General features: G+C 37.5%; 1 protein-coding gene across 1 annotated transcript; it reads right to left on the reverse strand.

The window, feature by feature from the left end:
• On the reverse strand, window positions 8153-9115 carry LOC110256347 (olfactory receptor 5H8-like). Its single transcript, XM_021069829.1, has one exon. The coding sequence runs from the start codon at window positions 9092-9094 to the stop codon at window positions 8153-8155; it is 942 nt and encodes a 313-aa protein (XP_020925488.1). The 5' UTR covers window positions 9095-9115.

Raw genomic sequence — 25142 nt, forward strand, 5'->3', positions numbered from 1 at the left:
ATCTGAATGAGAGCTTTATTCTTTATAGTATTCTTGGTTCTAGGTTCCTCCTCATCATCACCTCAAATGTATTTTGCCACTCCCCCCTGCCTTGTAGAGTTTCTGCCGTAAGATCAGCTTTTGTCCTCATGGAGATTCCCTTATATATGATTTATTGCTTTTCCCTTGTGACCCCAATATTTTTTTCTTTGAATTTAATTTTTATTAGTTTGATTAGTATGTGCCTTGCTCTATTTCTTTGGATTAATTTTGTATGGAATTCTCTGTGATTCTTCCACTTGAGTGAATGTTTCCTTTCCCATTTTGGGGAAAATTTTGGTTATAATCTCTTCAAATATTTTCTCTGGCCCTTTCTCTCTCTCTTCTTCTTGAACCTCTGTGATATGGAATGTTGGTACATATAATGTTATCCCACAGGACTCAGACTCTCCTCATATTTTTCATTCGTTTTTTCTTTATTCTTTTCTGTAGCAGTCATTTCCACCACTCTGTAATCAACCTCACTTATTTGTTCTGCCCCCATGAACCTGCTATTGGTTTCATCTAGATTGATTTTCATTTTATATATTGCACTATTCATCTTGTTCTTTAATCCTCTAGCTCTTTGATAAACATTTCTTTTAAGATTTACATCTGTGTCTCCATTCTTTTTCCAAGATCTTTGATCATATTTACAATCATCACTCTGAACTCTTTTTCAGGTAATTTGCCTGTGTCCTCATCATTTAGTGTTTTTTGTGTCTTGTTCCTTTGTCTTTGTCCTCTTACAGTGTCCTCCTTTGTGTTTATTGTTCCCTTGTCATTTAGTATATAGAAGTCAAAGCAGGTGCCCAGTCCTGGTGTTCTCAGGAGTGGTAACCATTCACATGTACACAGAGAATGTGCCAGGAGTATCAGTATCACACTTCTCCTATAGCTGCGTAGTTGCAAGGGATTGAGTCAGCGGGCAGTGTTTCACCATTCACAGGATTGCTTTCGTAGCTCACAGGGGTTGCAGTGTCTCTCCCTACTAGCAGGTAGCTTTGAGGGCTATTTTTCATAGGTTGCAATGTCAGCAGTTTCTCCTGCTGCCCCTCCCTTTGCTGAGAAGGGGCTAGGGACTGTTCTCTGTAGGTATAGGAGCAGGTGCTGCTGTTCTGTCAGCATTCCCCTTGCTTGGCCACTCTAGTAATCTCTCTCTAAAGGCACAAGTGTGGGAGGCTTCCCCATAATGTTGCTAAAAGGCTTTCTCTATAGCTGAAGAATGTGTATTTCTGGCATTCCTTTCCCTGTCTTGCTGTTGCTAGGAGTGCCCTCCATAGCCCTGCTGACTGGAAAGTGTGTTAATGGGCCTCACCCAGCTTTCTTGGTGTAGAACAAGTGCCACTGACATGGGCCTTCACATGGCCACTGGCAAGGGTACTATAGCTTGTACTTTTCCCCAGGTGGGCCGCCCACAGTTCTGTCAGTGGGTGCGCACTGGCATCCCTCTTGTGGGAATGGTGCTACCACCAGCAGCTCTTCTGACACTGATCGGTCACTGCTGGCATGAGCCTCTGCAGATTCTCTGGGTGGAGCTGAGACACCTGTGTTTTCCTGATCTCTTGGGGAATGGACATCACCACTGGGAGCTCTCCTGGTGCAGATTGGTCTCCACTAGCACGGGGACCACCAGCAGGCACCAGGAATGTGTGTTATTCCCCTAGGTAGTTATTCCACCTGCTCCAAGAAGTCCTCAGCCCTCTGGATGCGGCTGCTTCCCATCTATTGCTAGGCAGCTCTACTGCCAAGTGGTTCCCCAAGCTGAAGCAGAGATTATCCTGCAGCTTGAGAAAGTGAGTGTAGGGAACAAGGCTGCAGTGGTAGATCCCACCCCTTCCGTCTAACACTCCCAAACAATGCCATCTAGTCTCTAAGCCCAACTAGGTTTCCTCTACTTGGATGCTCTCCATTGTGGTTTCCATATGCTCTAGTCCTCCAGGCTGTTTCCAGACAACCCTGTTTTTTTCCCACATAGCTGGCCCCACTTCCCTTTCTGGGTGTGATATCTAAGGCCAAAGTTTCAGTTCCAAACACCTGCTGGCACCGACCTATAGTTGTACATTGCCCATAGCAGTGACCATTTGTGGAGAACTGTCTCCTTTTTAACTGCTTCACACCATTTGTCTAGAGTTCCTCCTCAATTCTTGGCTGATCTCACTGGAGAGAGAACTCCTTGGGGTACAGGAGCTATTTCTCCTTCCAGCTCCCTCATGGAAGAGCAAGTCCCATCTCATTTCCTTTCACTTCTTTTTCTCTAGTTCTTCTCCTTTCTTATGTCCTATCTGGTTTTGTAATGTTTTTCTTGTTCTGTCATAATCTTGAGGTCTTTTGTCAATTTTTCACAAATTTTCCCTGTGAATTTTTCCACATGTAGCTGTATTTTCAGTGTATTTATGGGAGTAGGTGAGCCTTATGTCCTGTTGCTCCTCCAACTTAGAGCCCCCTCCTCTAATCATACGTGATTTTAATGAGGCCAAAAATTCTATATTCTCTTAAGGATCCAATCCCAATAAAATTTTCCTTCTTATGCACTCTTCAGCTCACATTCAAAACTTATATCAAACTTCCCACTTTAAGCTAAAAATTGATGAGAAATCTTACTAAACAAAGATCAGGGATAAAGCAAAGGGAAAAAAGACCACAGACATCAATGATAGGTGTCCAAGATGAATGCTTTCCTCTCTTTGTCTTCAACTTTTGACATTTTTATTATGATATGTCTTTGGGTGGGCATGTTTAGGTTCAACTTGTTTGGGATCTTCTGTACTTCCTGTATCTTGATATCACTATCCTTTAGATTTGGAACATTTTCAGCCATAATGTCTTCAATTATATTTTCTATCCCCTTATCTTTTTATTCGCCTTCTGTAAATCCTATTATGCATACATTGGTCCACTTTATATTATCCCATAAGTCTCTGATATTGCTTTCATGTTTTTTCATTGGGTTTTCTGTCTGATGACCTGTTTGGGTGATTGCCATTATTCTATCTTCCACATCACTAATTCTTTCCTATGCATTATTCATTCTGGTCTTAATTGCCTTTAGTTCAGTATATACCTCTGCAAATGAATTTTATAGTTTTTCATGGCTCCTCCTTATATTTTCTAGTTCCTTTCTGAGAGAGTCTGTATTACTGTTCATATCTTCTCTTCATTCCATCACTATTTTCACTATCTGCCTTTTGAACTCAAAGCCTGTCAGACTGCAGAGGCCTGTTTCTTTGTTGACTGCTATAGGTGAATTTTCCTGTTGCTTTAACTGGGAATGGTTTCTGAGCTTCTTCATCTTGCTCATCTTCTTCTATTTCCATGAATTTGGGAAAGCCAAACTAGTTTGGCACAGTCCAGGGCTGTCCAGCAAGGCCTTCCCACATGTGGGCGGGGGTGGCAGGCATGGTGTGCCACTGAGGAACTCCCTGCAGGAGGGCAGTTTAGGCCAGGCACAGCGTGCCACTGGGATACCCCCCCAGCTGTCAGGGGTGGCTGGGATGCAGCATGCCACCAGACCGCTTCCCATGGGTGGTGGGGCTGGTCTGCCATGGAAGACAGGTGGCTTCTAGATGCAGGGGTGGGGGATGCAATGGGAATGTTCTGTTCTCTGCTAGCTGGTGGGTGAGCATGCACACTGGGGTGCAAGGAGTTTTCTGTGGCAGCCTTCCCCTCCTCTTCTCCCCTCCCCAACAATGGTGCCTTTTCTCTCCTGCAGGTCCAGACCTTCTCCTGGGTTCCCTCTGTCACATCTTCCCATTCCCCAGCCCTTAGTATATTTCTCCCTAGTCACTTAGGCTGTCTCCCATTGCCAACCCCAGTCTTCTCACAGCAACTGACCTCTGGAGCCTAGGTTTCAGTGCTCAGCCCCCTCCAGAGCATCTCAGGCTATGGTGTCTGTGCCAGTGGTTCAGATGATCTGTGTGTCTCTCACTCTGCTTTTGGGTTCTCAGACCTGCTGCTGTGCTTTTCTTGGTGTCTTGGAAATCCCTCAAACTCAGCTGATCTTTCTGTCAGCTAGGTGGCTTCCCAGGGTGTGGTTTCCCTTTCTCCTTCACAGCCCCCTCTTGGGAATGCTAGTCCCATCCTGATTCCCCTTCTCTCCCTCTCCTCTTTTCTGTTGTTTTAGCCAGTTATGTCAAGAGTTTCTTGCCATTTTTTGAGGTTTAATTTCTTCTGCCACCATTCAGTTGATGTTCTGTGCAAGTCGTTTTACATGTAGATGTGTTTTTTTAATGTGTTTGTGGGAGAGGGTGAGCGTGTCCTCTCACTCTTATGCCATCTTGCCTTCCAAATTCCTCAATGATTATTTTAGAATGTTAGTTCTCTACATGTGGTCCCACCTCAACAGTGTCCACGTTGATGAATCAGAAACACTAAATATGGAGCTATCAACTTATATTTTCATGAGCATCCAGTGATCCCAGTGCCCACTTAAGTTTGAGAACACAATTTTAACAGAATAGCTTCTACACACATAAGAAGAACAACAAAAGAAAGCCTGGATCAGAGAGATTTTGACATATGCCTAAGACATATCCTGATGAGATTTTGTCATAGCTCATATAAAAGTCAGTCTTTGAGAAATACTATTCTAGTTTTAGCTGACATTTATTTGGTTTTGCCTAATCCTAATAGAGCTGTTTCTTTGAACATAATCTAAGATAATTTTGTCAGCAATCTTCTAAACAGTAGAAAGTATTGTAGAGTGCTAAGAATAAAATGATTATACATGTATATAAAGAGATAGGGTCTATGATTTTTTTAAGTCTCCAAGTTGAGATAATACACCATCACAAGAAAGATTGTTTCAGATATATTATTTGTATTTCTATGAGATGTTTAATCCATCATCACCAGCATTGCAGGTAAACCTAGTGTTGTGATATCATCCTTTATATCTATATATCCAATAAATAATGCAGGTATATTTTAATAGCTCCTTGTTAAGGTAATAGGCATATTTTATCTTGTCCAAAATGTGTACTTTGCACAGTATATTTTACCACTTTCCCAACACAGACTAAAATGGCAAAATAATGTACAAAATGGATAAATCTATGACATAAATGAGAGTGGGATCATATTAATGGACAAGTGATTTTGGTGGATTTCTGGAAGGCTTAAATTAGTTGGAATTATACTAAAGTGCAAACCAGAGCATAAGAATCAGACATGCAAGGGAGTAGGCTGCACAGGAATTCTGAGAGTCTGGGAGGCCCCCAACTGGGGCCCATCCTTCCCAAAATAAGACTTGACAAGTGATATCACACTTATGTACTCAAAGCTTGATATCAACCTTAGTAGTAAAAGGAAAAGCCAATTGAATGTTTTGACTTTATGACTGCAGAAAAAATACACACACGAAGTTCATAATATCACTCTAGATTTTACTTCATAACAATAAATGGATAATAAACATCTGGTTAAATGACAGGAAACTATCAGAACAATGGGACTATTACATAGCAACAAAAGGTAACAAACTCTGGACATATGTAATAACATGAATTCTCTGGGTTGAAAGACTAAAAACAGCTGGACTCCATTTACCAGAGCTTGGGGTATCTCTCAGGGAAACCAAAAGAGGGCAGATGATCTGATCTAATCTTGTGTCCTACAAATTAAGAAATGCATAATAATGACATTTATTTCAATAACTATGTTTTATCTTTAAACCAAACATCTAATTAAAAGGCTTCTCCCTAAAAGGTTGTCATATTCTATCCCAGGAGCTAATCATAGTGTTCAGAACAAGAGTAATTCACTTGAAATATGTGATACTTGTGATTGTCATAAAAGAATCCTAAGAAGGTGAGCTGCATGCAACAATGATCTCAAGCCAAGGAATCTCATTGGGTTTATGATCATGTAGAAAATAAGTGATGCACGCTAACTGAATTCTCTGTATTTATACTGTGAGATTTTGATTTTCATAAATATTTCACCAGTTATTATTTAGAACTTCATGTGTGTAAGCTACACTGCTATGTACTGCAAAAAGTAACAAGAGTTTAGGACTCCAAAATTACAATCTAAAAGAATGTGTTAGGAAAAAATAAGTAATATGCAAGTCTAAGTGTTGTCAAAGAAGAACATATAAACTGACAATGTTTCCAATGAGTGCACATTTCCATCCCTTTAGGGTAATCTGGAAATGCATCAGTGATAGTTTAACATAGGATAGACCTTGAAGAAAGGACATCTTTGAAATTATGAGAGTGAGCTGGGAAGGTGGATTCTCCGTGGAGAGACCCAAAAGACCAAAAGAATGTACATGGGGAGTGAAACATATTCAGAGTCTTTTAGTAACAGATCTTGGATATAGCACAGAGTTCATTAGGACAATCGTGAAGAAAGGAATTGGGAAGTAAGAGTTCAACTGTGGTATAATTGAAAAGACCTCAAATTATGCCAGAGAGAACAAATTATAGTGAGGAAGGTTGATATAGATACATAAATATAGATGTGTGTGTGTGTATATATATATATTTGTGATGTGTGTGTGTATATATGTATATATATACATATATACACACATATGATATTGTCTGAACATAACGAATGAATAAATATAGCCAAAGCATGTAATATCAATAGATAGATAGATAGGCAGACAGACAGGCAGACTGACCTGGATTTCCTATCATGGCTCATTGGTTAACAAATCCAACTAGGAACCATGAGGTGCAAGTCTGATCCCTGGCCTCACTCAGTGGGTTAAGGATCTGGTGTTGCCAGGAACTGTGTTGCAGGTTGCAGAAACAGCTCAGATGCCACATTGCTGTGGCTCTGGAATAGGCTGGGGGCTACAGCTAAAATTTGACCCCTAGCCTGGAAACCTCCATTTGCCATGGGTACAGGCATAAATAGACAAAAAAAAAAAAAAAAGACCAAGCTATACCCTGGTAGTAATGACATTCCATTAAAAAGCCTTGAAGAGTGATATGATTTCACCTGAGTTCTTTTTAGAAAGAATAATCTGGTGGCTATATTTGGGGATTAGGAGGGAATCAGCATAATGGTGGGAATAAGTAGGGTTTTGCAGATCACAGACATAGGCAGTTATGAGGTTGAGGGTTTAAATGGTAAGAGAAGGGATGGACACTGAGGTGAATCACTCATTATGGAGTATAATGAAAATGAACATTTAAGCACTTCGGGGTACAAAAAACAAACTCTTGTTCATTGTCATGTCTTTCTACCAACTGGGCAATATGAAAGATCATCTTAACATTATTTGAACTATGGTAATATGCATTTAACACTTCTTGCTGTCCACCACATGATCCAGTACCCTTTACATGTTACTTTTTCTTTCACTAATTTTGCTTTTTAAAGCAATTCTAGAATATTGATCATTGTTCCCCATTGTGCCACTTCTTCCCTATCCAAAGTAAATCTTCAGTCTATCAGCTTTCTTAGTTAATGAAGCTTTGCAGATTGAGCAACAGCACAGAGATGCAGCTACAAAGGACCTTAAAAAGGCATCATAGGCAGTGAGACAACTTGCCTCTGTCTTTCTCTAAGAAACATGCTAAACTAAGGGCATCTCTTACAGTGTAGCTCTGTCTTCATTGTCTTAGATCTCTTGTCCTTTTCCCTCACTGCTTTCCCATTTCTCTGAGTGATAGGAGTGTTGATCCCCACAACAAGTGAAATTTACCAGACCCCAAATACAGTGAAATACATGACCTTTTGATGGCAGGTGGAATTCCTGGTATTTATAGTTGTTCACTCAAATATCAACCTGCTTCCATTGTAGAGTTAATGTGTTTAAATTCTCTAACTATATGGTTTATAAATGTCAAAGACATCATAAACAAGTCCCCTACAGAGGAACAGCATTATTTTAGTACTTAATGCATTTTTAAAGTTACATTGAAGAGCATACAAGCATATGAAACGTTTTTGTTTTGTTTTTTTATTTTATTTTAGTACTCTATAAAGAGTTAATTAAAATTTTATATGTTTTTGAAGAATATATAAAGGTATTTTAAGGAATTTATTAGGTACTAACATCTTGTCCTTAAAATAATAAGAAAATTATATATGCAAAAAACTTTGAACACTAATCATCACATAGTAACATGTAAAGTATACAGTCACGTTAATGTTTTAATAGAAAGCAGAACAGATATTAGTTTGACACATACCCATATTTCTTTAACACCTTTTTCAGTATGTCTATGACTTTCTTATTTCTGAGGCTGTAGATAATTGGATTTAAGAAAGGGATTATGACAGTGTAAAATAAGGAGTCCATCATGTCTTGATCATCTCCTTGTGCAGATCCAGGGCGCACATACATGAAGAGAAGTGGCCCATAATATAAAGAGACAGATACGAGGTGGGATCCACAGGTGGAGAAGGCCTTCCTTATGCTTTGTACAGACTTCTTTTTTAAAATAGTAAAAAGAACAAGTGTATAAGAGATAAGAACTGTCAGTATGGTGAACACCTGAATTGAGCCAGAGAAAATGAATATCATCAGAACATTAATAGAAGGATCAGTACAGGAAATTTTAATTAATGGCATGACATCACAATAAAAGTGGTGTACTATGTTAGAATTACAGAAGGTTAATCTGAATAAAAAACCTGTATGAATTAAGGCATGAAGAAGGCCACCTATATATGATGAGACTAACATTCTCATGCATAGCCTATTGCTTATAATCACTGGATAAAGTAATGGGTTGCAAATGGCTACATAGCGATCATATGCCATTGTTGCCAGCAGAAAACATTCTGTGGTTACACTGATTGCAAAGGAAAAGAATTGTACCACACATTCAGAGAAAGAGATCATTTTACTCTGAGCGAAGAAGTTGATCAGCATCTTGGGAGTCACTGTGGATGACAACCAAGTATCCACAAAGGCCAAACTGCCAAGGAAAAAGTACATAGGAATGTGAAGTTGAGGGTTATTGCAGATGAGAGCAATCAGACCAAGGTTTCCCATGAGGGTGATGAGGTATATCATTAGGAACAGCAGGAACAGGGGGATTTGCCACTCGGCCTGATACTTAAATCCTGAGAGAACAAACTCTGTCAATTCTGTTACATTTTTTGTTTCCATATTCTTAATAGATGATCTCTGAAATAAAATACAGTAAATGTGAAATAAGTCATTCACAAATTTTAAACAGTAAGATTCTTGAGGTTAACTTAAATAAAACCATACATTAACCACTAAATTGAATGATTTCTGTTTTATTTACTTTTACTATGATACATGAAAAGTATTTGTAGAAAATGTTATGTTCGAACAATGCAGTTATATCATTGAAAATTTTGTACAGAAATGATATTTAGAATATAAGAAAAGCATCCTCAAGATGTGCAAATTTAAGGGATACTATAGAACAAGGTCAAAAATTCTGTGTGTAGGACATGGATGCAGCAACAAAATAAAGATGATAGAAGGGCCCTGTGTATAAAATTAAAATTATGACTTGAATGCTACATTAAGATATTTAACTTTATTTTTCAAGCAGTTGGCAAGAAAGGAAAATTTATTAGACAGGGTGTGGCAACATCACTTAATTTTGAATTTAAATACATTGCAAGGAGAAGAAACTCAAGTCATAAACAATAATCAGGAAACTGGATATTTCCAGTGGTTCCCAAACCAGATTACACAGTCAGAATTGTTTGGGGGAGGTTTTGGTGCAAAACATAGATTCTGAAGTATTACTATAGAAATTGGATCATTAGATCATGAATGGAGTTTAATAATATGCATTTAATGATTGCTCCCCCAGTGACTTAAAGTATATGAAGTTCTCAATCCACATGACGGATGTGGCATTAGGAGTGATGAGGAAGACAAAGAAATAGATCAGAATAAGTCAGAATGAAGAGTCACCTGTATTGTCAAATGCAAGGTCCTGGCTCCAATGCACAGTGAGGCCAAACAAATAAAAAATGTGGGAGTTTGGAGCATGACTCCTGGTGCTACACAGAAACTGTCATCTACTCGAGAAGCCAAACTTCTATAAACTGACTTTCCTATTCCTCTTAAACCTAGAGTGAGGGTGCGTGATCTAGTGTTAGCCACTCAACCTCATCTACAGTGGATATAGAATAAAAGAACCCAGGATCAAATGTGTACAAAAGAAAATTCTGCTTTCCAGGTCAACCAAAGGAACAACATCATGGTCCCAGAAAATGCATCCTGTACCCACAACAATGGCCTTGTCAGTGTGAGTTGTGGCATTCAAGTTTAGCAGCAATGGCAGTAGCACTTATTGAGCTAGAGCTGAAACATGACTTGGGGTGTTGGCCCTCTGACTTCTTTCTTTGTGTCCTGACCATTTCTCCAATGGGTTTCTCCAACTTCCATTTCTTTGTTGGAATCATTTTCCATTCAATTAACACATTTCTTCTTGCAGCCAAGAGCTCTGGCTGAAACAAGAGGAGAAAAGGAAAGACCAGAAAAGACTACTGAGCAGAGTGATCAGGAGGAAAGATCCTCCTTTCTTGAGAAGAAGGAGGACAATGGAAAGCTGAGTGTTGGGAACTTAAAGAGAGGAAAATAATCAAAAAGGCAAAGGAGAGTACAGAGTAACAGAAACAAATATATATATATATATATATTGAGGGGGGATATACATATAGCTCTTTAAAAATAAATCTGTATCTATATAAAAATTTTTATTATGTGATAATGGCTTTTGCACTTCTGAGGCTGAGAATCTTCCTTCTGTAAGCAGGAGACCCAGGGCAGGAGGTGTCACATGCAAAGGCCTGAGACAATAGAGCCAATAGTATAGATTTCTGACTGAGTCTGAAGTCTTGAGAACCAAAATCACCAAGAGCATGAGAATACTGTGTCTATGAGCCAAGCAGAAAGCAAGTTCAACCATCCACTGTTTTTTGTTGTTGTTGTTGCTATTGTTGTTCAGGTCAGCCTCTCAGCACATTGCATGATGCCCCCTCACACTGAAGAGAGCCATTGGATTTACTCAGTCTACCCATTCCATGCTAGTCACTCTGGAAACACCCTCACAGACCCAGAGATGATGTTTTTCAAGATATCTGGACATGTTTTTTCCCCAGCCAAATTTGACACATTAAAATGAATCACCATAAATCCAACCTTGTCAACTTGGCACCCATACACAATTCCTAATTCAGGGCTAATCTCCAAATAATGACAATAGCAAGCTCACAGCTCCATCTAACATGTGACATATATGCTGTGCTCACAAGGAAATGCATTAAATTCTTCCAAGATTAGGAGGTAAGAGAGAGAGGAAGTATCAGAGAAAGGCTGAAGTGGAAATAAGGGGAAAGTCTCAGAGTTTGGGGGGAAGGGAAATATTTGTTTTAACTCTGGTTTCACCAAAAGTTTTCAAGGCAGGAAAATCTTGCTTTTTCCTTTATTCAAAATTCAAAGTTTATTTTTGCATTGGATTGGTGTATGAATTAGAGTCTTCAATTTTAAATTTACATTAAAATTATGTTGTGTTTAAATATACTAGCATTGCCTCACTCATATTTAAAGGATGTTTCTCTCCTTGTTTTTACTGTGATTAGAGCTGACTTTCTCTACAAATCCTTCAAGTATTTGTAATGGCATTTGCTTCTCTACAAGTTTCCTTTGCAGAATAAAATTGATCCAAATATGGACCTTAATAAAGGCAGTATAAATATCCAATGCCAATAAGTGCAGTTGTTAAATGTGAATTTCTTAAGAATGGGCTTTACATTCATGCAATCTCAAAACAGTAAATAATCAAAAATCTGCAGTTCACTGTGTGGTACTTATTAGGTAGAAAGCTGAAAAGAGCACTGGATGGATATTTTCACTATTTTGGCATATAGTTTTTTAATGAAATAACTTAAGATGTGGATGTAAAAATAGAAAAGTGTGGTTAATTTAATGAAGTAAATATTTTGAGCACAATTACCAAAAAGATTTCTTACACAGTAAAGTTTTGAGCTAAATGCTTTAACCTACTTTTAATTTGTTTACTTTTCCAGTTCAAAGAAATGCATCTTTTGGAGTAATTAGAATTATTAAAAGTGGATAATTAAATATTATAAAAATTACAGTGCAGTCTCAAAGCTCTTTTTCTTATCTAAATTTATGCACAATAATAAAATATACAGATTATTCGCTATTTGTTTCCATTTTCACCCAGCTATTTCAGCGTCTTGTAAACCAAATGAAATTATTATACATTTTATTACAACATTTTAACTTTCTGTAAAAACATAATGAATGTTATACAAATCATTCCCTCTTACCAGTAACTGTTAAGAAATTGTTGAGATCCTTTCAGTGTTTGGTTTTCTGAAACAGAAAATAATATATGAGCACTGGAATGACAAAGCCACAGGTAGCAATTCTTTACACATTGGTTCATTTCTGAGGCTTCATTTTTCAGGCTCAGGAAAATGCTCTTTATATGAATTTGATTTTGAACACAGAATTAACCAGTTCTACAACTGGGTACATTTGTTGAAAGGGGAAGGAGTGAAGAACTGTACTTCCCCTGATAGGATTCCCTTTATGACAAACCTAAGCTGTTCTACTGGGCTTTGTGGACTTGGACCTGTAAATAGAAATACAGGTCTCACAGGGCCTTATAAACCAAAATCACAAACATCAAGTCATTGCAGACAGTTCCAGTTTATCAATTGAAGTTACACTTCGAGCTACCACTTTCCATCAGAGGCACTTCTGAAATGTTAATGCAAACTCTGGTTTATCTACAAACTTGATATTCTGAGTTCTTTGATGAATATAGTCTTGTCTGAGCCAATCAGGCATGGTTCTAATAAGGCCAACATCCTCAATTCTTTTCAGGATCCAATCTCCAGAAAGTTATCCTTCTCATGGAAACTATAGCTCACATTTGAAACCTACACCTAACGTCCCTCTTTAAGCTGAAAAGTGATGAGAAATCTTAGGCAAAATTCAGTGGGAGGAGAAAAGGAAAAAAGAAAACGAAGGACCACTGTGGGAAGATCTTTGCTTCTCAAACTCTAATCTTTGTGAATATCCTGGAGATTTTCTTTAAATGCGGATTCTGTTTCAGTGGTGGTGACTGAGGGTCTACATTTCTAACATGGTGATGCTTCTAGACATTTGCCTTCCTCCGTGTCTTCTGTCATCTGCAGGCATAGCTTATCAGAGAGCTAGTTAATTAGAGAAACAAAGCAAAACATTGCAAACATAGCAGGAATATAAAGAGAGAAACAAAGAGGAGTGAGAATGGGCAAGGGAGGCCAGCGTTTGTGGTATCACATCAGATATGAGGGTAGATGGGGCTTTGTTCATTATTCCAACCTAAAGGAAAACTGTGGAGAGATTTCTTTTAACATAGTGGCCACATGTCAATTTAACTTTACAAGTTAACAGAGAAGTTGGCATTAAACATTCATTGAGAAAAATAATGACATTAGTAAGTGTAATATGAAAATTTTGACATTTTTTATTGACATCTTTTTTTTTTTTTTTGGCTTTTTAGGGCCACACATGTGGCATATGGAGGCTCCCAAGGCAGGGCTGAAATAGGAGCTTTAGCTGCTGGTCTACACCACAGGCCCAACAATACTGGATCCAAGCCATGTCTGCCACCTACATCCCACCTCACAGCATGCCAGATCCTTAACCGACTGAGCAAGGCCAGGGATCAAACCTGCATCCTCATGGATGCTAGTCCTCCATTTGGGATTTGATTGGAAGCTAGGGGAAAAGCAACGGATATATTATTAGTCATTAATCAATTATTTTTGTACTTAGAAGTTTTCTAGTGAAATCTTAAAAAATGTGAAATATATATATATGAGAAATCACTGTGAAACCTCAGCAGGAGGGAGTAAGCAGTATAATGTGCATCAGTAACCTCAACATAATCAACACTTGTTTTAAATATACTGCCTACTGCAATTTTATGCAATTATCTTTTTAACTCTTTTTTTAGCCTATCTCTGAGTAAAGATATCTGCATTTTTTTCATTTTTATTCTTTTTTATTTCTTTATATATATATATATGTGTATATATATATATTTCTATTGTACAGCATGGTGACCCATTTACACATACATGTATATATTCTTTTTTGTCACATTACGTGTTCCATAATAAGTGACTAGACAGAGTTTCCAATGCTAAATAGCAGATCCCGTTGCTAATCCATCCTGAAGGCGAAATTCTGTATCTACTTACCCCAAGCTCCTAGTCCCTCCTACTCATTCCCCTTCCCCTTCCCCCTTGGCAACCACAAGTCTATGCTCCAAGTCCATGATTTTCGTTTCTGTGGAAAAGTTCCTTTGTGCCATATATTAGATACCAGATATAAGTGATATCATATGGTATTTGTCTTTCTGACTTAGCTCACATAGTATGAGAGTCTCTAATTCCATCCATGTTGTTGCAAATGACATTATTTTGTACTTTTTTATGGCTGAGTAGTATTCCATTGAGTATATATACCACATCTCCTGATCCAATCGTATCAGTGGACATTTGGGTTGTGAATAGTGCTGCAATGAACATGCATGTGCATATGTCATTTTTAAGTCGAGTTTTGTCCGGATATATGCCCAAGAGTGGGATTGCTGGGTCATATGATAGTTCTATGTAAAATTTTCAAAACTACCTCCATACTGTTGTCCATAGTGGTTGTACCGGCTTACATTTCCACCAACAGTGCAGGAGGGTTCCCTTTTCTCCACACCCCCTCCAGAATTTGTGTTTTGCAGACTTATTACTGATGGCCATTCTGAGTGTTGTGAGGTGGTATCTCACGGTAGTTTTGATTTGCATTTCTCTAATAATTTTGCTGTTGAGCATTGTTTCACGTGCTTGTTGACCATCTGTATATCTTCCTTGGAGAAATGTCTGTTCAGGTCCTTTGCCTTTTTCCACTGGGTTGTTGGCTTTTTTACTGTTGAATTGTACAAGTTGTTTGCATATTTTCGAGATTAGGCCCTTATCAGTGGCATCAGTTGAAACTACTTTCTCCCATTCTGTAAGTTATCTTTTTGTTTTCTCTTTGGTTTCCTTTGCTGTGCAAAAGCTTCTCAGTTTGATTAGGCCCCATTGGTTTATTTTTGCTCTTATTTCTGTTGCTTTGAGAGACTGACCTGAGAAAATATTCGTGATGTTGATGTCAGAGAGTGTTTTGCCTATGTTCTCTTCTAGGAGTTTGATGGTGTCCTGTCGTATATTTAAGTCTTTCAGCCATTTTGAGTTTATTTTCATGTATGGTGTGAAGGTGTGTTCTAATTTCATGCTTTACGTGCAGCTGTCCAGGTTTCCCAGCAATGCTTGCTGTATAGACTTTCTTTTTCCCATTTTATGTTCTTGCCTCCTTTGTCAAAGATTAATTGACCATATGTGTCAGGGTTTATTTCTGGGTTCTCTATTTTGTTCCATTGGTCTGTCTGTCTGTTTTGGTATGAGTACCACACTGTTTTGATGACTGTGGCTTTGTAATATTGCTTTGAGTCTGAGAGAGTTTTGCCCCCTGCTTGGTTTTTGTTTCTAAGGTTTTCCTTTGCAATTCTGGGTCTTTTGTTGTTCCATATAAATGTTTGGATTGTTTTTTCTTGTTCTGTGAAAAATGTCATGGTTAATTTGATAGGGATTGCAGTGAATCTGTAGTTTGCTTTGAGTAGTATGGCCATTTTTACAATATTGATTTTTCCAGTCCATGAACATGGAATATCTTTCCATTTCCTTACATCTTTTTGATTTCTCTGATTTAAGTTTTATAGTTCTCAGCATATAAGTCCTTTACCTCCTTGGTCCGGTGTATTCTCAGGTACTTGATTTTGTGAGGTGCAATTTTAAAAGGTATTGTATTTTTGTATTCCTTTTCTAATATTTCATTGTTGGTATACAGAAATGCAAATGATTTCTGTATGTTATTCTGATATCCTGCTACTTTGCTGAATTTATTAATCAGTTCAAGTAGTTTTGGGGTTGAGTCCTTAGGGTTTTCTAGGTATAGTATCATGTCATCTGTATACAGTGACAGTTTTATCTCTTCTCTTCCTATTTGAATGACTTTTATTTGTTTTGTTTGTCAAATTGCTGTGGCTAGGACTTCCAAAACTATGTTGAAGAGCAGTAGTGAGAGTGGGCATCCCTGTCTTGTTCCAGATTTGAGTGAGAAGGCTTTCAGTTTTTCCCCATTGAGGATTATATTTGCTGTGGGTTTATCATAAATGGTTTTGATTATGTTCAGGAATGTTCCCTCTATACCCAGTTTGGTGAGGGTCTTGATCATAAATGGATGTTGGACTTTGTCAAATGATTTTCCTCCATCTATTGAGATGATCATATGATTTTTGACTTTTCTTTTGTTAATGTGGTGTATGACGTTGATTGATTTGCTTATGTTGAACCATCCTTGTGAAGCTGGGATGAACCCTACCTGGTCATGGTGTATAATTTTTTTGATACGTTGTTGGATTTGGTTGGCTAAGATTTTGTTGAGAATTTTTGCATCTATATTCATCATAGATATTGACCAATAGTTTTCTTTTTTGGTGGTATCTCTGTCTGGTTTTGGAATTAGGGCAGTGGTGGCATCATAGAATGTCTTTGGGAGTGTTCCTTCTTCTTCAACCTTTTGGAAAAATTTAAGGAGGATGATTATATGTTCCTCTTTATATGTTTGGTCAAATTCATCTGTGAAGCCATCTGGTCCTGGGCTTTTATTTGTAGGGAGTGTTTTTATGACATCTTCAATTTCATTTCTAGTGATTGGTCTGTTCACTTGGTCTGTTTCTCCTTGATTCAGTTTTGGCAGGCTGTAAGATCCTAGAATATTGTCCATTTCTTCCAGATTGTCATATTTGTTGGCATATAGTTGTTCATAGTATTCTCTTATGTTTTTTTTTATTTCTGCAGTATCCATTGTGATTTCTCCTTTTTCATTTCTAATTTTGCTTGAGTTCTTTCTCTCCTCTTCTTAGTGAGTCTAGCCAGGGTTTTCTCAATATTGTTTACCTTTTCAAAGAACCAGCTCTTGGTTTTATTAATTTTCTGTATTGTTTTTTGAGTCTCTATTTTATTGATTTCCTCTTTACCTTTATAATTGCCTTCCTTCTGCTGACTTTAGGTCTTTTTTGTTCTTCTTTTTCTAATTTGTTTAGGTGGAGGGTTAAGTTGTCGATTTGGTATCTTTCTTCTTTTTTGAGGAAGGCCTGTATCACTATGAATTTCCCTATGAGCACTGCTTTTGCAGCATCCCATAGATTTTGAGAAGTTTTGCCTTCATGATCGTTTCTCTCAAGGTATTTTTTTAGTTTCCTTCTTGATTTCCTCACTGACGCAATGGTTCTTTAGTAGCATGTTGTTTAGTCTCCATGTAGTAGGTTTTTTTCTCATTTGTTTTCCTGTGGTTGATTTCTAGTTTCATGCCATTGTGGTCAGAGAAGATACTTGAAATAATTTCTATGCTCTTAAATTCATTGAGGTTAGCTATGTGTCCCAATATTTGGTTGATTCTTGAGAATGTTTCATGTGCACTTGAGAAGAATGTGTATTCTGATTTTTTTGGATGTAGTGTCCTGAAGATGTCAGTTAAGTCTAACTTTTCTATTGTTTCCTTAGGATTTCTGTTGCTTTATTGGTTTTCTGTCTAGAGAATCTGTCCATTGGTGTAAGTGGGGTATTAAAGTCTCCTACTATGATTGTATTCCCATCAATTTCTCCTTTTATGTCTGTTAATATTTGTTGTGTGTATCTGGGTGCTCCTGTATTTGGGGCCTATATGTTGATGATAGTAATATCCTCTCCTTGGATGGATCCCTTAATCATTAAATAGTGTCCTTCTTTGTCTTTCTTTATGGCCTTCATTTTAAAGTCTATTTTGTCTGATATGAGTATTGCAACTCCTGCTTTCCTGTCATGTCTATTGGCATGAAATATTTTTTCCCAACCCTTCACTTTCAATCTATATGTGTCCTTTGTCCTAAGGTGAGTTTCTCATTGGCAGCATATTGAAGGTTTTTGCCTTTTTATACACTCGGCCCCTCTGTGTCTTTTGATTGGAGCATTCAGTCCATTGACATTTAAGGTGATAATTGATGATTATTTTTGCCATTTTAAACCTCGTGTTTCGGTTGATTCTATGGTTCTCCATTCTTCCTTTCTTTTTTTGTTTTTATGGTCTCTGATTATTTTCTGCATGAGTGTTTTTTTTTTCTTTCATTTTTTGTGAATGCAATATTTGGTTTTGGTTTGTGTGTGCCCTATTTTTAAGTATGCTAACCCCTTCCTATCATTGTGTGTTGTAGCCTGATAGTCCTGTAGGTTCAAACACTTCATTACTATACTAAAATTAAGAAAATAAACAAAAAAAATTTAAGTCTATTTATTTCCTTACTTCCCTTGCCCACAGTTTATGATTTTTATGACTCTTTTTTTTCTTTTTTAATTTTATTTTGTTTTAAACATGTTCATGATTTAATCTGTATGCTGGCTTACTTGAGTGACTGCTCTCTGATTGTGGTTTCCTCAATCCTAGTTCTTCCTCTTTTTTTTTTCCTTTTCCTCCTTTTCTTTCCTTCTTTTCTTTTTGGTTTAGAGAAGTCCTTTCATATTTTGTTTAGACTGGGTTTTGTATTACTGTATTCAAGGTGCAATTTTAAGAGGTATTGTATTTTTGTATTCCTTTGCTAATATTTCATTGTTGGTATACAGAAATGCAACTGATTTCTGAATGTTAATCTGATATCCTGCTACTTTGCTGAGTTTATTAATCAGTTCAAGTTGTTTTTAGGTTGAGTCCTTAGGGTTTTGTATGTATAGTATCATGTCATCTGCATACAGTGACCATGTTACCTCTTCTCTTCCTATTTGAATGCTTTTTATTTCTGTTGTTTGTCTGATCGCTTTGGCTAGGACTTCCAATATTATGTTGAATAACGTGGTGAGAATGGACATCCTTGTCTTGTTCCATTATTTACTGGGAAGGCTTTCAGCTTTCCTCCATTGAATATTATATTTGCTATAGGTTTGTCATAAATTGCTTCGATTATGTTAAGGTTTGTTCTGTTATACTCACTTTGGTAAGAATTTGATCATGGATGGATGTTGGAATTTGTCAAATGCTTTTTCTGCATCTATTGAGATAATCATGTTGTTTTTGACTTTTGTTAGTGTGGTGTATGACAATGTTGCTTCCATTAGAAGTATTATTTTCTTTTTTTTATTGTTTTTTACCTCAACATACTTTTTTTTCCCCACTGTACAGCGTGGGGACCCAGTTACATATACATGTATACATAATTTTTTCTCCCATTACCATGCTCTGTTGTAAGTATCTAGACATAGTTTCAGTGCTACACATCAGTGTCTCATTGTTAATCCATTCCAAAAGCAGTAGTTTGCATCTGTTAACCCAAAGATCCCAATCCCTCCCCCTCCCCTGGGCAACCATAAGTCTATTCTCCAAGTCCATGATTTTCTTTTCTGTGGAAAGATTCATTTGTGCTGTGTATTAGATTCCAGATGTGAGTGAGTGATATCACATGGTAGTGGTCTTTCTCTTTCTGACTTACTTCACTCAGTATGAGAGTCTCTAGTTCCATCCATGTTGCAGCAAATGGCATTATTTTCAGTTTTAGTTTTTTCAATAAGTGGGTCATGACATCTCATTATGTTTTTAATTTGCATTTCCCCAATAAAAATTTATATTTAGCATATATGTGTGCCCTTATATGACATAGGTATTTCTTATGAAGTGTCTGTCAAATTTTCTCTCTTCTTATTGAGTGTTTTATTTTCTCATTATAGAATGTTGAGAATTTTCCATATATCCAGATATAAGGCTTTTTAGTCACATATATGATTCTAAAACATTTTCTGTAGGATCTTGATTTCTTCCTCCCCCACAAGGTATCACAGTGCCACATTATGCTGATTGGACCTAGTGAGCAGTAATAGGAATGCCTATAGACTTATTGGTAGACATTTGCAGACAGAGGTGATAAATATATCTATCCAAAATTCATGACCCATTTAACTCAGTGAAACTTCTGGAAGGTCACTTTGGTGGGTCATGGGGAGATATAACTTGTAAGGTACATCTAAGTTGTTGCATCTGGTCCTTCTTACAATCAAAAAGAGGCACAGCACCTTATGACACCATCCAAAACTGGACAAGTATGGCACTACTTCCATTTCTGGGACACCCCTGAAGGACAGTGGTGATGGAAAAATCCTCCCAAAGGGCAGAACTTGGAGGAGTCCACCTCGTAGTTAACTTGCCTCAAAGGCAAAGTTGCCAGACATATGATTGTATAGTGATTCATGAGCTTGAGCCAATGGTTTACCTGGATAGTCAGGGAAAGTGAAGCAAGAATAGCGGAAAATTGTTGACAAGGAAATTTGTGGAAGTATGTGGATAGATCATTTTAAATACACATAAACCTGAAGTTATTTGTGTTCCATGTGAATGCTAGCTGAAGGATAACTTCAGCAGTGGAGGATTAATAATGAAGTGGATAGGATGACCCCTTCTGTGTACCATAGTCCATCTATTTCTCCAGGTAACACTGTCATACCTAATTGCCTCAAGAGAAAAAGGAGCAATGGGAGCAGAAAGTTATGTTTGGGCTCAGCCACACGGACTTCTCTCACCATGCCCAGATTGGTTAAGACCATTTCTGAGTGCCAGTCTCTCAGCACAGAGGCACAGACAACAACATTGAGTCCCTAATATTGAACCATTCATTGGGATGATTAGCCACCAACCTGGTGACAGGTTGATTATACTGGACAATTTTCCATTATGGAAGGATCAGTGTGTATAAATACACACACACACACACACACACACACACACACATATATATATATATATATCTATATATGTATACAGTGTAAACATATGCATATGTATGTATTTAAAGCAAAGGTTTTAATGGCATCATTTGCAATAGCAAAACAACAACCACGACAAGTGAGAATGTTACTGAGTCCAAGATCCTACTACTTGCTGTAAAACAGACCAATAAATTGAGAGAAGAATTGTCAGGCCAAGGAATAGCAACTTTATCTGGCAAACCAGCAGACCAAGAAGATGATGGACTAGTATTCCAAAGAACTGTCTTACTTATGAAAGAATTCTGGCTTCTTTTATACTAAAAGAGAAAGGGGTGGGGCTGGTCATTTGCAAACTTCTTGGAGCAGGAATCCTTTGCTCTTGCAACTGTCCACCTAGGACTGGTCATGTTCCTATAAACCTACAATAAGACAAAAGTTAATCTTGCATCTGGTGCTGCCATGTCAGGGGCATAGGCCAACAGCTTCAACTCTGATTCAACCCTTGGCTAGGGAACTTCCATGTGCTTCAGGTGGGGCCCCTAAAAAATATTAACAGTTATGAACTTTTATTAGTTTCTATATTTTATTGAAATAAAATATGAAAGAAATATTTTAGTAATTTATTTTAAAAGTTGAGTATTTACTGATAATGAGCTAGAAACATTGCCTCGGCACAGGAAGAAGAGGCAGGAACAAATGTGTAGTCCCTGCCTCCAAGAGATTACAATATGTATAGAGAATAAAAGAGCAATTATCCAGATTAAAAATATCTCTACATTTATAACTGATACAGTGAATCATGGCAAGACCTGGCCAAGAGTATCAACCACTATGGGATACTGAGGGAAAATCTTGGCAAGGAAGTGACATTTCAATGCAGACCTGAAGGGAGCCCAGGGAAGGAGAGTGTTGCAAGCAAAGGATTCGTGTACTGAGCATTGCAGTGCACTGCATAAAATCTTCCTGCAAATCTGTGAGTTGAAATACTCATATCAGACAAAATAGACGTTAAAATGAAGGCTATAAAGAAAGACAAAGAAGGACACTATCCCATGGTAAAAGGATCCATTCAAGAAGAGGATATTACAATTGTCAATATATATATGCCCCTAACATATGAGCACCCAGATACTAACAGACAGATACTATAAAACAAATACTAACAGACATAAAAGGAGAAATTGATGGGAATACAGTCATAGTAGGAGATGTTAAAATCCCACTCACATCAATGGACAGCACCTCTAGACAGAAAATCAATCAGGCAACAGAGATCCTAAAGGATGCAATAGACAAATTAGACTTAATTGACATTTTCAGGACATTACATCCAAAAATATCTGAGTACACAATCTTCTCAAGTGTACATCAAACATTCTCAAGGATGGATCACATGTTGGGACACAAAGCTAACCTCAGGAAATTTAAGAGTATAGCAATTATTTCAAGTATCTTCTCTGACCACAATGGCATGAAACTAGAAATCAACCACAGGAAAAGAAATGAGAAAAACCTACTACATGGAGACTAAACAACATGCTACTAAAAAACCAATGGGTCAATGAGGAAATCAAGAAGAAAATTCAAAAATACCTCTAGACAAATAATAATGAAGGCACAACCACTCCGAATCTATGGGATGCTACAAAAGCCAATATCTTTGATGAATATAGACACAAAAATTCTCAACAAAATTTTAGCCAACCGAATCCAACAACATATAAAAAAAGATCATACAGCATGACCAGGTGGGATTCATTCCAATTTCAAAAGGATGATTCAACATAATGGAAATTAATCAACCTCATACACCCCATTAACAAAAGAACAGTCAAAAACCACATAATCAACTCAGTAGATGCAGAAAAAGTATTTGACAAACTCAAACATTCATTCATGATCAAAACTCTCACCAAAGTGGGTATACAGGAAACATACCTTAATTAAAGCCATTTCTGACAAACCCACAGCAAATATAATACTCAATGGAGAAAGGCTGAAAGAGTTCCCACTAAATACTGGAACAAGACAAGGATGTCCACTCTCACCATGTTATTCAACATAGTATTGGAAGTCCTAGCCACGGCAATCAGACAAACAAAAGAAATAAAAGGCAACTAACTAGGAAGAGAAGAGGTAACACTATCACTGTATGGAGATTGCAAGAAACTGTATGTAGAAAACCCTAAGGACTCAACCCCAAAACAACTTGAACTGATCAAGAAACTCAGTAAAGTAGCAGGATATAAGATTAACATTCAGAAATCACTCACATTTCTGTGTACTAACAATGAAATATTAGAAAAGTAATATGGAAATACAATACCTTTTAGAATTGTACCCCCAAAAATCATATACCTGGCACTAAACCTTACCAAGGAGATGAAGGACATGTATTCAGAGCACTATAAAACATTAATCAAGGAAATTAAAGAGGATTCAAAGAAATGGAAAGATATTCCATGTTCCTGGATTGGAAAAATTAGTATTGTAAAAATGGCCAGACTACCCTAAGCAAGGTACAGATTCAATGCAATCCCTATCAAATTACTTATGACATTTTTTTACATAACTAGAAGAAATCATCCAAAAATTTATATGGAACCACAAAAGACCCAGAATGCCAAAGCAATTCTGAGGGAAAAAAAAAAAAAAAGCAGGAGGCTTAACTCTCGCAGACTTGAGGCAATATTACAAAGCCACAGTCATCAAGACAGTGTGATACTGGTACCAAAACATACGGACAGACCAATGGAATAGAGTAGAGAACCCAGAATTAAACCCAGACACCTATGGACAATTAATCTTTGACAAAGGAGAGAAGAACATAAAATGCGGAGAAGACAGTCTTTTCAGCAAGTGGTGCCAGGATACCTCGACAGCTGCATGCAAATCAATGAAACTAGAGGACACCCTCACACCATGCACAAAAATAAACTCAAAATTGGCTGAAAGATTTAAATGTAAGACAAGACACCATTAAAATCCTGGAAGAGAACATTGGGAAACATTCTCTGACATCACCCTTATGAATGTTTTCTCAGGTCAGTCTCCCATGTGATATCACCTATATCTGGTGTCTAATATATGGCACAAAGGAATCTTTCCACAGAAAAGAAAATCATGGACTTGCAGAATAGACTTGTTGTTGCCATGGAGGAGGGGTGGGGAGTGGGATAAATTGGAAATTTGGGGTTAATAGGTGCAAAATATTGCCTTTGGAATGGATAAACAATGAGATTTTGCTGTATAGCACTAGGAACTATGTCCAGTCACTTATGATGGAGCATGTAACGTGAGAAAAAGAATTATATATGTATTTGTGATTAAGTCACCTTGCTGTACAGTAGAAAATTGACAGAACACTGTAAACCAGGTATAATGGAAAAAAATAAAAATCACTATAAGTGAAAAAAAGAAAAAAAAAAGTCTGCTTGCAAATTTTACTTCTTAGGATAAATGACCAGACATTATATCACAGATCAATGGCCAGGACTGTTTTTTTAATGTTTGGTTGAGATTCGGTTGTTTTTAATAGAATAGGCTTTACCATAGATACAGATTTGTCTTCCCTGCAAGTGCTGCTTCTGACAAAACAACCATCTATGGATTTAGAGAATTTGTTATTCACCTTCATAGTATTCGACACAGCACTGCTTCTGTTCAAGGAATTCACTTCCCAGCAAATGAAATACAGAAATGGCCCTATCATTATGAAATTGACTATCTTACTCTGTTTCCTAAATTATGAAGCAGCTGGTTTGAGAGAATAATGGACTGGACTGATCTACAACTCAGTTACAGCACTTCCTAGAAGACAAAACCTTTGAGGATCAAAGTTCTTCAGAAGGCTATGTGCTGGTTGATTCAACATCCAATACATAGTACTCTTTTTCATATAACTAAGATTCATGGGTCTGGCAATCAATGGTAGAAATGGAAGTGGCAACAGGCACTGTTACACCTAGTGATCCACTAGCATAATTTTAGCTTCATTTTCCCAGATGTTATGCTCTGATGGCCTAGAGGACTTAGAGCCAGAAGGAGGAATGGTTCCACAGAACACACAATGATTCCATTGAGGTGGGAGCTAAGACGGCCACTTTGGGCTCCTCCTTCCCCCGAATCATCAAAGAAGTGAGTAACTGTGCTGGCTGAGGTGACTGATCCTGAAAATAGAGAAGATGGACCACCATTCCACAATAAGAGGAAGAAATAATATCTGGAAATGATGACAGGATATAACTAAGGACAGTGCTTGATGATGGGAATATGGATTGGGTAGTTGAAGAAAGTAATCATAAATGCCATATGATCAGTTACAG

Source organism: Sus scrofa, chromosome 13 (genome assembly GCF_000003025.6).
Source record: "Sus scrofa isolate TJ Tabasco breed Duroc chromosome 13, Sscrofa11.1, whole genome shotgun sequence".
NCBI lineage: Eukaryota > Metazoa > Chordata > Mammalia > Artiodactyla > Suidae > Sus > Sus scrofa.